This window comes from Phytophthora infestans, genomic scaffold, assembly GCF_000142945.1.
Source record: "Phytophthora infestans T30-4 supercont1.186 genomic scaffold, whole genome shotgun sequence".
In the NCBI taxonomy this organism is placed as follows: Eukaryota; Oomycota; class Peronosporomycetes; order Peronosporales; family Peronosporaceae; genus Phytophthora; species Phytophthora infestans.
The window spans coordinates 146,293-159,540 of NW_003303573.1; the positions used below are offsets into that span (position 1 = coordinate 146,293).

Here is a 13,248-nt window from a genome sequence, read left to right on the forward strand (position 1 = left end):
TGGCTGGCCCCGCTAGCAGATCCGCAAAGGTCAGACACTTCTCAGCATCCGACGCTTGATCTCTCATGAGGGCCGACTTGACTTTGCTGATCCATGTTCTCGCTCGGTCCTCATCTTGATCCTTGCCCGTGAACGCCTTCAAGTCCGATATGGCTGAGATCCGTACCCTCTGGATCATGGACGATCCACCTGCCCCGGCTGTGGCTGTTGCTACCACGGCTGACGAAGTGGATGGGCCATCCAGATCGTCTGGGTCGAACTCATCATGGGAGTTGTCCCCCTCTACTGACTCCATCTCCACGTCCCGTGCTCCATGTTCGTGGAGCACTTGCACTTGTGGCACGGGCGCTCTCATACCCTGTTCGGCCAGGAAGCGATTCATCGCAGCTTCAAAGTGCCGCTGCAGGGTGCCCGAGGAAGTGTCGGAAGAGCCTGTGGCCGTCTGGTCCACTGGCGGGACTGGATCCGTGAGGCGATTACCTCGAGCCTGATCTGACGATAATCCCACTGGCTTCTTGCCGGATCTGGCTCGATCCTGGCTGGATTGTGTCAGATCGCGCGTAGGGCGTACTGGATCCCGAGCTTTCACGTTCACAGGGACTTCCTGTCCTCGGATCCTCGCCCGCGCTTCCAGCATGGATGCCCCGGAGGGTCCTAAAGTCATGCGTCGTGGTTCGGACGACGTGTCTGACTCATCCTCAGCGGCGGATTCGTAGTTTGAGGACGCAGCTTGGCTGATCCTCGGCGACGACACTGGATCCATAGTGCGCGACCTTTCTCCGGTGATGGACTTAACTCTGGCAAAGAGGTCCCGCGTCGCGGATACTATGAGATCCAGGTCTAGCTCGAAGTTATCCTCTGCGTCGAACACACCAGCTACGATGCCTGACTCCGTAAGCAAACGTAATAGATCTTTGACTGCCACCAACTTGTTCGCCGTTTTCGTTGGTGCTCTCACCGGTTCCCTTGGATCTTCGATCTGTCGTGGATTCAGGATCTGCATGACAGGATCTTGATGCAGGAAATCGCGTAGAGCTTGGTGGCGATACACAAACTCGAGATCCTTGTCGGACCAGCTTGACCTGGATTCAGCTTGGTCTTCTTCCGACTCTGGAGCTTGCATCTTCTTCCGCGTAGTCTTAATTGATTTCGTCTTCTTTCTTGTTTCTTCGACTAGCGGGCTTGGGTTTAGGTACGGTGTTGGCTTAACCGGTGAATCTGCAAATGCATACCGTTTCGCCTTCACTTTCCCTTGTTTTGTTAGCGGATCTTGACTTGCGTCAAGATCCGCAGGGGTCCCCGAGGGACCCTGGGGAGGATAGAGAGGTTTCTCTTCTAGATCCGGATCCGGATCCACCTCTCTTCCGTCGACAGAGTTCCTCTTAAAACTCCATCGATCCGCGGATCTTGTTTCATTCAGCAGCGTCTTCGTCGATCCGACCTCCGACGACGCCTCTTCCCCTGGCTCAATCTTCAGTTAAGCATATTCTTGTGACACACAGTGAAATCCAGAGTCACCAAACGATCCGGGCACGCGCACCATTGTGGTGTAGCGGGATCAGCAAAATCTGCGAGATTGCCAGATCCAACTTACCAACTGCGCCCAGACACCGACTAACGGAGGGGGTCCCCCGATGATCCGTGTTTTGCTGAACTTTCCTCACATTGTGTACCCGTCGGTAGGGCGGGATCTTGCTCTCTCGGTAACTTCCGAAAATGTTCAAGTGGTGAAGCTTGAGTGTCTTGGCGAGACGTGGGGATGGGGTGGAGCAGCAGTGGAAAATCTTCACTCTGCGTACGTGGATTGTTCCGAATCCTAAGCGAAATATTCGAGCTTATGGATCCGGGGCCTAGATCGTGGATCTGGCCGTAGGGTTGCCTTACGGGTGTGTTCCCTTGCCTTTGTAGTTCCTTTGCGTCGTACTTGCCGCCTCCTGTGACGGGATCTTGAGAGTTGAGAACATCTAGGGTGTAACCGACCAAGTAGTAAATTCGGTTAACCTGTCGGATCTGCACGTGCATAGGAAAGCTCACTAGGTTGTAGGATCTGGCCAATGTATTATCCAGTTATCACTACCAACACTAGATTCGCAATTCCCAAACTTCTCCGAGCTTGTACGGCCAATGTAGTTCCGGTTCTTGAAAGCAGGAAGGCACTTGCGTGTTACTGTGCAAATTGAGGTCTGTATTGATATTTAAGCCTATACCTGCCTGGATTTCTACCTTCTATGTCTTTCACTTGCTAAATCCCTTACCAGGCTCGGCTGCATGTCCCTTCTCTCCTTGACCCATCATCCCAGCTGTGTTATCTTCAGATCCACCGGATCCATGACGTAACCATCATGGTCACCCTATTATGGGTACACTGATCCGGATCCAGGTCGCTTGGATCCACCTCACTGTAATTGTACACTCGCCGTGGATCCGAGCTCTCCAATCATCCAAACATCATCTTGCAACCGTCTGTGATCTCCTTGGTCCCACGAAAGTTCGAGATCCACTGCATCCATCATACCTATACCCTGGATCCAGGTCCCTCAAGGCAGGACCCTCCCTCCATAGATCCGAACTCGGAAGTATGGGATCCGGGGTACCTCGCGGTGGATCTTGACTTCTTGTTAGCCGTGGCTACTAGACCCACCTTCAGAGGGCACCTACCATCCTTCCTTCATAGGATCCACACCCGATCCACTCTTGTATAGTATATCCCATATCCATTTAGGTGAATCCAAGTAAGGGTGGATCCGAGGTAAGTCTTGGTGGATCTTGCCTTCTCGTACATCGCTCATACCAGATCCATCGTCACTTCATACGGGGCGCTGCTCGTCATGGCTAATCCACCACCGGCAACTTGCATCCGTGCCAGCCAACCCAAATCCTTTCTAATCACTTGAAATTGTCATTGATTCGGGATAGTGACCCCGCGTCAGGCCCATTCTCTTATTTCTGAGAAAGCACTTTACCACAATCGCGGTGATAGCATTCACCATCTTGTAATCAATGCAGAGCCGGATGTCCAGCCCGTTCTTTTTCATCACAATCACGATCGGCGATGCCCATGGACTGTCTGAAAAGACGATCAGTCCCGCTCGCAGCAGAGCGCGCAGCAGCTCGTACAGTTTGCCTAGAAATCGTAGCGGCACGCGCCGGGCACGCTGTTTAATTGGGGCGTGCCCCTGTGTGTCGATATCGCATACCGTTCCGTAGGCTGGCGGCGGCAGTGCGTTACCACTAGCAATTAGAATATGCTCGTGGTTCTTTAGCGTCGCAATTAGATGTTCTCGGCGATCTGTCGACAGCTGGGGATCAGCAACATTGGGCGCATTGTAGTTTATCGTTTTGTTGATTTCTTCGGTAAGGTCCGACAGGAAGGCCAATTTTTTTGCGTAGTCTTCCAAGCCAATGTTGTTAGCTGGGTGCTCGTAGAAATCATTTCTCGTATCCTCCGTTGCTTCGTTTCCTTCGGTCATTAACACTCGAGCAACCGAGATGTATGTTCCGTCCAACACCGCTACGGATTCTTCCCTTGACTCAACATTGGCATCCGCTTTGATTTCAACAGTCGGTACTTGGTCTATCTCCTTCCCATCCTGGTTTCCCATCTCTGGGCCACCTGCCGAGTCGTCGTTCGCAATATTGAATGCGTGGGCCGTCGACATATTGGGTTGTTGACTTTTGTTCCGCTCCTCGTTCTGCCGCTGTCTTGACATTTCGGAATTCGCACCAATCTTGCAATGAATACTCGGTGCCGTACTCAACACCTTCTGCGCGATGCCTGTATCCTCTGGATCAACCACCGGTGGCTCGTTCGCAGATTTGGCGACACACAAGGCCGGGACAGCTTCGTCAAAACAGGTGACTCCATTTAATCCAGTGCCGTTACTTGTCGCTTCCGTGGTCACCCCTGACTGGACTCTAACACTCGTTGGCGTATGTGCCACGTTTACCGGCCTCAGTAGTTCGTGTGTACGCACTACCGAGGCTTCGTTCGCGTTATTGCCTCCGCCATGGGTTGTCGTGTACTTGTCCAAAGGTTCTGCGGAAGGCTGACCGTCGGCCGAATCCCCGGCTGTCACCCCAGACGCCAGACAGGCTTCCACTCGTTCACGTTCTTCCAGGATCAGTGCCCACCGTTCTGCACACGTCAGACGATCACTAGAATCCACTAGCGAGTCTTCTAGAGGTCGTGCTAGCACTCCACTGGGTTCTGGGTAATCTGGTCGATCAACTGCCGAAGGCTGAGTTGCAAGCCATTGCTCGTAGATTTCGCATTCACGCTGGAAGAGCTCGCGGTCTTTGCAACCTTCGTAGGCCAACACTTGCCAGTCTTGGTACTTCTTGGACTCCAGACGCACATAGCCGTCACCTCGTGGCAAATCCCCATCTGGAATCCACATTGCGATCGAGTCGTGTGCTGGTAGGTACACAGTTCGATCAGACACGTTGGTCAGTCGAATGCTCTGAGGCCGTCCACGTCGAAATCTCGTCACTGACGGGATTAGCTTATTCGTTCGACGAACCCACAGTACGTGTTCTTCCAGCCCGACTTGACGCTTCGCTAGTCGATATTCTCGCCACTCGTGCGCTTGAATGTCCAAACGCTCGGGTGGCCCGGCGTTAACATGGGAGCCGTATTCTTCGCTGTCGATCATGTTCTTGGTCTTGATCAGCGGGATTTGAACTTCGTGCGGTAATTGCGCCGCGCCGTGAAACAGGTCCAACCGGATCCCAGCTGGGATCATAAAGTCGGTCCCGAGTACCACGTCGACGCCCGCACTATGCGCCATTACCCACATCTCAAACTCGTACACCATCTCCCATCCGAGCGTAATCTTGACGCACGCTCGTCGCGTCGTAGACACCTTGCCTTCGTTAATTCCTTGGATGTCAATGCGGCGTCCGTGATCGGGTACATCTCGGAGTCGCAACTTCTTGGCAAAGGCGTCAGTGATCACACTAACGTTCGCTCCCGTGTCGAGGAGAATCCTCGTTCGCTGGTCGTTCACAGCGCCTTGCACCAGAGCTCTCATTCTGATCCGTCGGTCGAATATCTTGGCCGACCACCACCCCTGTCTCTCGCCAGGGTTCAACTTCATCATCTCGGAGTGACCCTTGGGCTCGTCTCGCGCTGCACTCGAAACCAAGCCGAACGAACCCTCGCTGGTGCCCTCATCAGCATCAGCACACTCCACTCTCTCTCCAACACCTCCAACGAGGATTCTACTCCTCTCCTTTTCATTTTCCGTCGCGTTCACACTTGTTACGTAATTATCAGGCCATTCACTCTGCCCCATGAAAGCAAAGATACACTCTGCTTCCATTGAAGGCTCGGTTAGCTGTGGCAGCCCGATAGGGACCAACCCAAATGTAGTTGGCGGGCTGCCTAGTTTAAATGACGTTCTTGAACGACGGCCTTGAGCTCTGGCGGGAGTTCCTCCTTCGTGCCCTTAGTACGCACGAATTTGGCAAGGTCTTGGAAGTTGCGGAAAAGTTCGCATTGTCCAGCATCGTGGAGTTGTTTGCAGAACTTGCATCGCTTGTTACAGTAGTGGGCGGAGTGACTCATGCCACCGCACAGCGCGCATGGTCCGTACTGTGGGCGTCGGTTGTCGCGGTTGAAGTCACGTCGACCGCGTTGGTCCTGATTGAACCCTCGGTCACCACCTCGGCGATCTTGATTGAAGCCATTATCGCGATCAGGCATGTTTCCACGTGGTTGACGGTTGTCTGGACGTGCGTAGGTGCCTTCAGCAGCTGCACGGCGCTCATTTTCGTTAGCAGCGGCGAGGTATCGGTCGTTTTCGTCCAATGAGAAATCACCGTCCGTATTATCAGGCTGAAAGTCGTTGTACTCATCTTGGACATCGTCGTAAGCGTTCGGATCTTCGTTTGAATACTCGGTGCCTCCCTGAGCAGCTTCACGACCTTCTAATTCAGCTAGTAGGTCGTCCACCGTGGCTTCAATGAGTGTCACTCTTGGTTTGTTGCGGTTGTCATCGCGGCGACGGTCATCACGCCGGTTGTTGCGGGCGTACCCATCGTCGCGTCGCGTATCACGACTCTTGGAGTATCGGTACTCACTGTCACGCTTGGCCATTCTCTCCTTGCCCTTGAGAACATCTTCGATGATCTCTTCGAGCTCGTGAATGTCGGCGACTCGAGCGTGGTAGAGACTCTCCGCTAGCTTGTCATCGTCGCATGTTGCCAGGAATTGCTGTACGTGTTCTTTCGCGTCGCGATCACTCTTCTCAAAGTGTAGACGGGCGGTCCGAGCGTAGCCATTCAGCCTGTTTATGTAGTCGCACAGATGTTCATTACGTTCCCGCTTGGCGGAGTAGTAACGCGACAGTGCCGTCTGCGTGAACTGCGAGCAGTAGTAGCGGATGAACGCATCGCTCAACAGCTTCCACTTGCGCTTCGTCTTCTTCGGAAGTTGACGGAACCAATGAATGGCTCCGTCCCGGAGACTTAGCTCAAATGGAATGCACCATTTATCGGCATCTGTGTGGGTTCCAGTCATTTCATAGACGAACCCACGGAGCCACTGCATACAGTTCTCGCTCCTGTTGCGAGAGCCTGAGAACGGCGTGATGCGATCCAGCGGTCGGTGCGAAGCCATTTCAATCCTCGGTGTCGGGTCTACGTCGTTCAGCGTCGCTAGCTCATTCATCTGACGCATCAACTCGAGTTGAGGATCTTCCTCGTCGAATGTACGCACCAAAATGTCATCGTCACTGGACGAACCATCGCTGTCGACTTGACGACGTCCGGCACCACCTTTGGGAGCTCGCGCACCGCCCCGGCGACCGAACGAACCCTCGTTACTTGCGTAAATACGTTGCATATGGCTCTCCGAACGTGGCCTAACCATGTGCGAGTCTTGAAAGTACGGTGAAGCTTCGGTAGTGCTAAAGGCACCACGCTCAGCTCCACGCTTGGTCGGAGGAGTACGAACGAGTCGTTGGGGCGTCGGCGGCAGTGGAATCTTGGATGGATCTTCATCTTGAATCATCGGTCGACTCACAGGCTGCTTTCCGGCATTGATGCCAACAGCGCCAAACGCCTTCCGAAGCTTCTTCTTCCATTTCTGGAGAGCAGCTCCGGCTTCATGTGGACTCCAATCCTGGAGCGACATCGTCGATGGGTACGTCTCGTTCTCGAACCCCAGCGACAACAGTAGCGAAACTGAATCCTCTGCAACTTGGCTAGTCGAAACCGAGTGGACTGGGTATTGAAGTTCCTGCGCAAGCGCAGGCCAGTCGGCTTTTTTCTTGGGGATGGACTTGAACAGCTGCATCCACTCATCATTCTGCATCAGCGCTTGTACGCGGTCGAAAACGCGCTTGGCGGCTGGTGTATCACCGTTGATAGGTGGGCGAGGTGCCTTCAGCAGTGCTGAATGCTTTGCACTCGCCACCGAAGGTTTAGAACCCTCGGTCCCATCGTCATAACCATCATAGGCCGGTTCCGGTCCCGCAACATCATCGAGCTCGTCGGCGAGGTTCCTCGAAAGGGACTTGGTCGCCCCGCTCAGCCCCGATGATAGCGTGGCCGTCTCCGGCGTCACTGCGCCTGGCTCTGGAGCCGGCGTCTTGTCTTCGTAATCTTCATAATCGTGGACGTCAGGACCGATGTCCGCTTCGTCGTCGAAGCTCACTGAAAGCTCGGTGGCGGCTGCAAAGCGCGCATCCGGGCTTGAACTCTCGTTGCGAGCCCCGCCAGACTTGGCAGGCGTAACTGGTACCGTCGGTTGTCCTTTCGCCATGTTTCTTGTCTTTTTCTTGTTCTTCTTCTCTTGGTAGCTCGTAAACTGGAAGGCCATACAAACAGTTCACAATGGTCACAATCTGTTCCCGGGTCGAGGTACCAGTTGTGGTGTTGGAATTCCCACGTGAACTCTAGCTACAAATGTAGTTAGGATGTTCCCACAACAATTCGTCTACTAGGATAGTAAACGATCGTTCGGGCGGACCTGAAGACCCCAGTTCTGCCCTTGCACCGGGACAAACTGGACCTTGTAAGCTACTTATATAGGCCAACCAGTAAAAATAAGAACACGCTACTAGCACGAGCAAAGCTAGCAGGTGTTTTGAATCCTCGTGGTCCCAACAGCGGAAGGGTACCAGGCACGGGTAAGTCTTTTACGAGATCACCGAGTGTTAAACACTCGGTAGGAAGAATAAAAGGGAGGCAATTCAAGCACTCCCAGTCGTGCAAATAGGCAACAATAAGCCGTCACGTAAAACCTCCCGATAATAATCGGCCAATACACAAAGTCTCTTGGCCTTGCCGGATGAACCCTCGCTACAGAGCTTCAAATTCACCGACAGGCATAACACACTCAAACAAGCTTGACCAGACACTTACCTTGAAGCCGGACGTCGCTCTGTGTGCTTGAGTGGAAATTCTGTTCTGTATTTAAGCTTACCCTTTCGGGTCTATTCCTGATATGAAGTGCTAATCAAGTATACAAATATCAAGTGAACAATGATCCGTTATGGATCTTCTTGCATGCCAAGCGTCGTCTGCACCGTCGCATGAGCATCTTTAACGGTCCGCGCCCTGTCCCAGACGGTGAACGTGCCTTCCAAGGGTCGCTGAGTCTTCTGCGAACTCATCCCAACCGACACTGAGGGTTCGTACCGTAGATGGTCCGCTGAATGCGAATTCGGCCAGTCCATTATTAATAATAAGGACAGCCTGGATTCAGTGACATATGCCCGTATCCAATACTCGTTGAACGTTCGGAGGTGACGCCGTCGAGTCCCTGGCACCTTGGCGTCTCCGTACATCACCTGACCGAGGGTTCGTCGCTTGAACATCTTAGGCGGTGTCACGTCTTTGTCGACGGGTGATAATCCGTAACTACGGAGAAATCACTACACCACAAAGCGGTTGTGGATGCTGGTAGGGCACGCCGTGCACGCTGTTCTGTGCAGCGCCGACAGCGTACAGGAGGCGATTGTGGTGAAGTGCTTTCTCAGAAATAAGAGAAAGGACCTAACGCGGGGTCACTATCCCGAATCAGTGACAATTTCAAGTGATTAGAGAGGATTTGGGTTGTCTGGCACGGATGCAATTTGCCGGTGGTGGATTAGCCATGACGAGCAGCACCCCGTATGAAACGACGATGGATCTGGTATGAGTGATGTACGGGAAGGCAAGATCCACCAAGACTTATCTCGGATCCACCCTTACCTGGGTTCACTTAGGTGGATATGGGATGTACTATACAAGAGTGGATCGGGTGTGGATCTTATAAAGGAATGATGGTAGGTGCCCTCTGAAGGTAGATCTAGTAGCCACGGCTAACAAGAAGTCAAGATCCACCGCGAGGTACCCCGGATCCCATACTTCCGAGTTCGGATCTATGGAGGGAGGGTCCTGCCTTGAGGGACCTGGATCCAGGGTATAGGGATGATGGATGCAGTGGATCTCGAACTTTCGTGGGACCAAGGAGATCACAGACGGTTGCAAGATGATGTTTGGATGATTGGAGAGCTCGGATCCACGGCGAGTGTACAATTACAGTGAGGTGGATCCAAGCGACCTGGATCCGGATCAGTGTACCCATAATAGGGTGACCATGATGGTTACGTCATGGATCCGGTGGATCTGAAGATAACACAGCTGGGATGATGGGTCAAGGAGAGAAGGGACATGCAGCCGAGCCTGGTAAGGGATTTAGCAAGTGAAAGACATAGAAGGTAGAAATCCAGGCAGGTATAGGCTTAAATATCAATACAGACCTCAATTTGCACAGTAACACGCAAGTGCCTTCCTGCCCTCAAGAACCGGAACTACATTGGCCGTACGAGCTAAGAGAAGGTTGGGAATTGCGAATCTAGTGTTGGTAGTGATAACTGGATAATACATTGGCCAGATCCTACAACCTAGTGAGCTTTTCCTTTACTTGTGCAGATCCGACAGGTTAACCGAATTTACTACTTGGTCGGTTACACCCTAGAGGTTCTCAGCTCTCAAGATCCCGTCACAGGAGGCGGCAAGTACGACGCAAAGGAAACTACAAAGGCAAGGGAACACACCCGCAAGGCAACCCTACGGCTAGATCCACGATCTAGGCCCCGGATCCATAAGCTCGAATATTCGCTTAGGATTCGGAACCATCCACGGACGCAGAGTGAAGATTTTCCACTGCTGCTCCACCCCATCCCCACGTCCCGCCAAGACACTCAAGCTTCACCACTTGAACTCTTCGGAAGTTACCGAGAGAGCAAGATCGCGCCCTACCGACGGGTACACAAGTTGAGGAAAGTTCAGCAGAACACGGATCATCGGGGGACCCCTCCGTCGATGTCTGAAAGCAGTTGGTAAGATGGATCTAGCAATTTCGCAGATTTTGCTGATCCCGCTACACCACACTTCAAGGTAAGCGTCTGGTCAAGCTTGTTTGAGTGTGTTATGCCCTGTCGGTGAGCTCGAAGCTCTGTAGCGAGGGTTCATCCGGCAAGGCCAAGAGACTGTGTATTTTGGCCGATTACTACCGGGAGGTTTTTACGTGACGGCTAATTGTTGCCTATTTGCACGACTGGGATTGCTTGTATTGCATCTTTTTTATTATTCCAACCGAGTGTTGAACACTCGGTGCCCTCGTAAAAGGCCTACCCGTGTCTGGTACCCTTCCGCGGTTGGGACCACGAGGATTCAAAACACCTGCTAGCTTTGCTCGTGCTAGTAGCGTGTTCTTATTTTTACTGGTTGGCCTATATAAGTAGTTTACAAGGTCCAGTCTGTCCCGGTGCAAGGGCAGAACTGGGGTCTTCAGGTCCGCCCGAACGATCGTTTACTATCCTAGTAGACGTATTGTTGTGGAAACGTCCTAACTACGTTTGTAGATAGATTTCACGTGGGAATTCCAACACCACAAAGGTAGTCCAGGACACAGATATGGAGTTACTGGCGACAATTAAGACGTAACACGTTGTGTTTCGGAAGCCAATTAATTGTGTACTTCATTCTCAATAACCCCGCTCTGGTCCTCATATTCTCATTGCTGTGTGTGGCCAAATATTGAACTGCAGCACTCCTCCAGCACAACCGAGTAAGACATGACGTACTTTGAGCTGCGAATAGGAGCCCTTACCACAACTGCAATGCGGGTGATTTCCTCTTTTTCGAGTAAGATCAATGCAGCCAGCTCATCGTGCGCATTTAGCAGCTTTGCCGTGTACTTGGCCAATTTTTCAAGCTTCCCTTTCATTTGTTCAACCTGCTGAAACCGGGCTGAAGCAGCTTTTGGCAAAGCTTGGCCTGGTGAGTTTGAAGAGACTCCGCTTCACCACGGCTAGCTACAATTAGCTATAGATACCCCGAAGGCGCTGGGTGACTAGCAATAGCGCACTTAAGAGGGCGTGGCTTATGCTGTCTTCGCTCATTCTCGTCTCCTTAGAAAACCGCCGACTGCGATCTACAAAGAAATTCACAGTAGGGGACCAGGAATTTGTACGGCTCCCGTCATATATATTTTATAAATTACGCCACGGACATATTTTATTTAGCAAATGTTGCTCTCTGTGGCTCTCCTTGTGGCGATGAGGTCTGTTGCGTTGCTATGAAAGCTGTTGCCATACCGTTTCTGTTCGGACAAAAATAAAGTTGATCGGACAATCGGACAACCTCTGAAAGAATATTAATAATTTTTTAGAACAAGTGTGTCATACATCATAAGTTGCCATCAGCGAGGAAGCAGTTCTGAAGTGTGGCGTGAAGAGCTCGTGAAGTGAAGTGCGGCGTATTGAATCTGCGGTGCGTGAGATCCTGTGACGAGACGCTTGTGGAGCTGCGGGGGAGGTGATGGCCCTCGCCACCTTTACGTGCAGTGTGATGCAGTGTGGAGCTGGTGGCGGGGAGGTGATGGCCCTCGCCGCCCTTACGTGCAGTGTGATGCAGTGTGGAGCTGGTGGCGGGGAGGTGATGGCCCTCGCCACCATTACATGCAGTGTGGGGCTAGTAGAGGAGAAGGTAATGGACCTCGCCGTCATTGTATGCTGTGTGGAGCTGATGTGGTGCCAAGTGGCCCCGTGTGGGGCTCGTGGCAGGGGAGGTAATGGTCGGTCGTGTCGGTGATCACAACAGCGTCCCAATGAGATGCATTTCCCGCTGTGGCAGGCTTAAACACTGCTCTTGTATTGTGGTGGTTGTGGCCAAACAAGCACAAATTTCAGGTACCAGTAAAGTGTGTGTAGTATTGAGGGAAAAGTGTATTTACAAAATGTTTTGTGGTTTCACGCAGGTCATGACCCGCAAGTTGTTGGCACAAGGCCGTCGTCAACTCGATGCAGTACCCGGTGCGATGACTCGAAATGTTGGCGACTGGTAGATGTAGCCTCATGTTAAATCTTGTTTGTTGCAGAGTGAAAACTTGTAAAAGGACTTTGGAGGCGAGTCATCGGTGACGCGTCCTTCGCGGACTAGCGCGTGGTAATGCTGAATTTGGCCGTTTAGCTTGCCCGCCTCGTGCATCTCTTTTAGAACTCTAATCACAGTCCCGTAAGATTTCGCCTTCTTGTGATGTGGATCTAGCAGGACTCGGATATTCGCTTCAGCTTCACGACCAGTCTCCAGAATTCGCTCTTTGTCGGCAGCGCAGTTCCCAGTGGCGTCATACCCATTCGGTAAGAGTAAACGCATAAATGCAACCGTAACTTTCATCTCATGGTAACGTCTACGGTCTTCATGTGCATATGGTTCCAACTTGCAGAACCACTCGAACCACACTGCCGTTAGCGACTTGGGTCCTGATTTCCTTCGACCAGCAGCGGCGATCCTTGCTGCTGGTCGATTGACTTCGCTGGCACCAGGTTGAAGCGGTGGTACAGGAAGCGGTGTTGCCGGACCACAAGATGAACCTTCAAGCTTCTGTACGCGGTCGCTGAGCAGGCGAACTTGCTTCAATAAGCCGTCCACAATTTTTATTTGCTGCTCAAGCAGCGTGGTTTGCTTGCGAAGTAGCTCATCAGTTCTCGTCTCATCGGTCTGGCCGCGACCCGCTTGTTGAGAATCTCCGTGTTGTGTACCCATAAGGGTCTTGTGAATGGTAAGGCACCATGAGGTCACCTCGCTTTCTGTGATATGGAGCTTACCTAATGCTTGTCGTACCCGTGTAATATAGGGGGAACTTGGAGCCATTTGAGCCATGTCGTGATAATGCAAGATGATAACCGCCATGAAAACTTCCACCACGTCATCGCGTAAGCTGAGAGTATCTGAGAATCCTTGTGCAGCTCC

The 13,248-nt window shown here is 52.3% G+C and overlaps 1 protein-coding gene across 1 annotated transcript; it reads left to right on the top strand.

The window, feature by feature from the left end:
* Positions 1-11,814: 11,814 nt before the first annotated feature.
* On the top strand, positions 11,815-12,087 carry PITG_20805 (uncharacterized protein; the record flags this gene model as incomplete). The annotated part of the gene is made up of 1 exon (XM_002895379.1): positions 11,815-12,087. The coding sequence occupies one exon, from the start codon at positions 11,815-11,817 to the stop codon at positions 12,085-12,087; it is 273 nt and encodes a 90-aa protein (XP_002895425.1).
* Between the last annotated feature and the right edge of the window lie 1,161 nt (positions 12,088-13,248).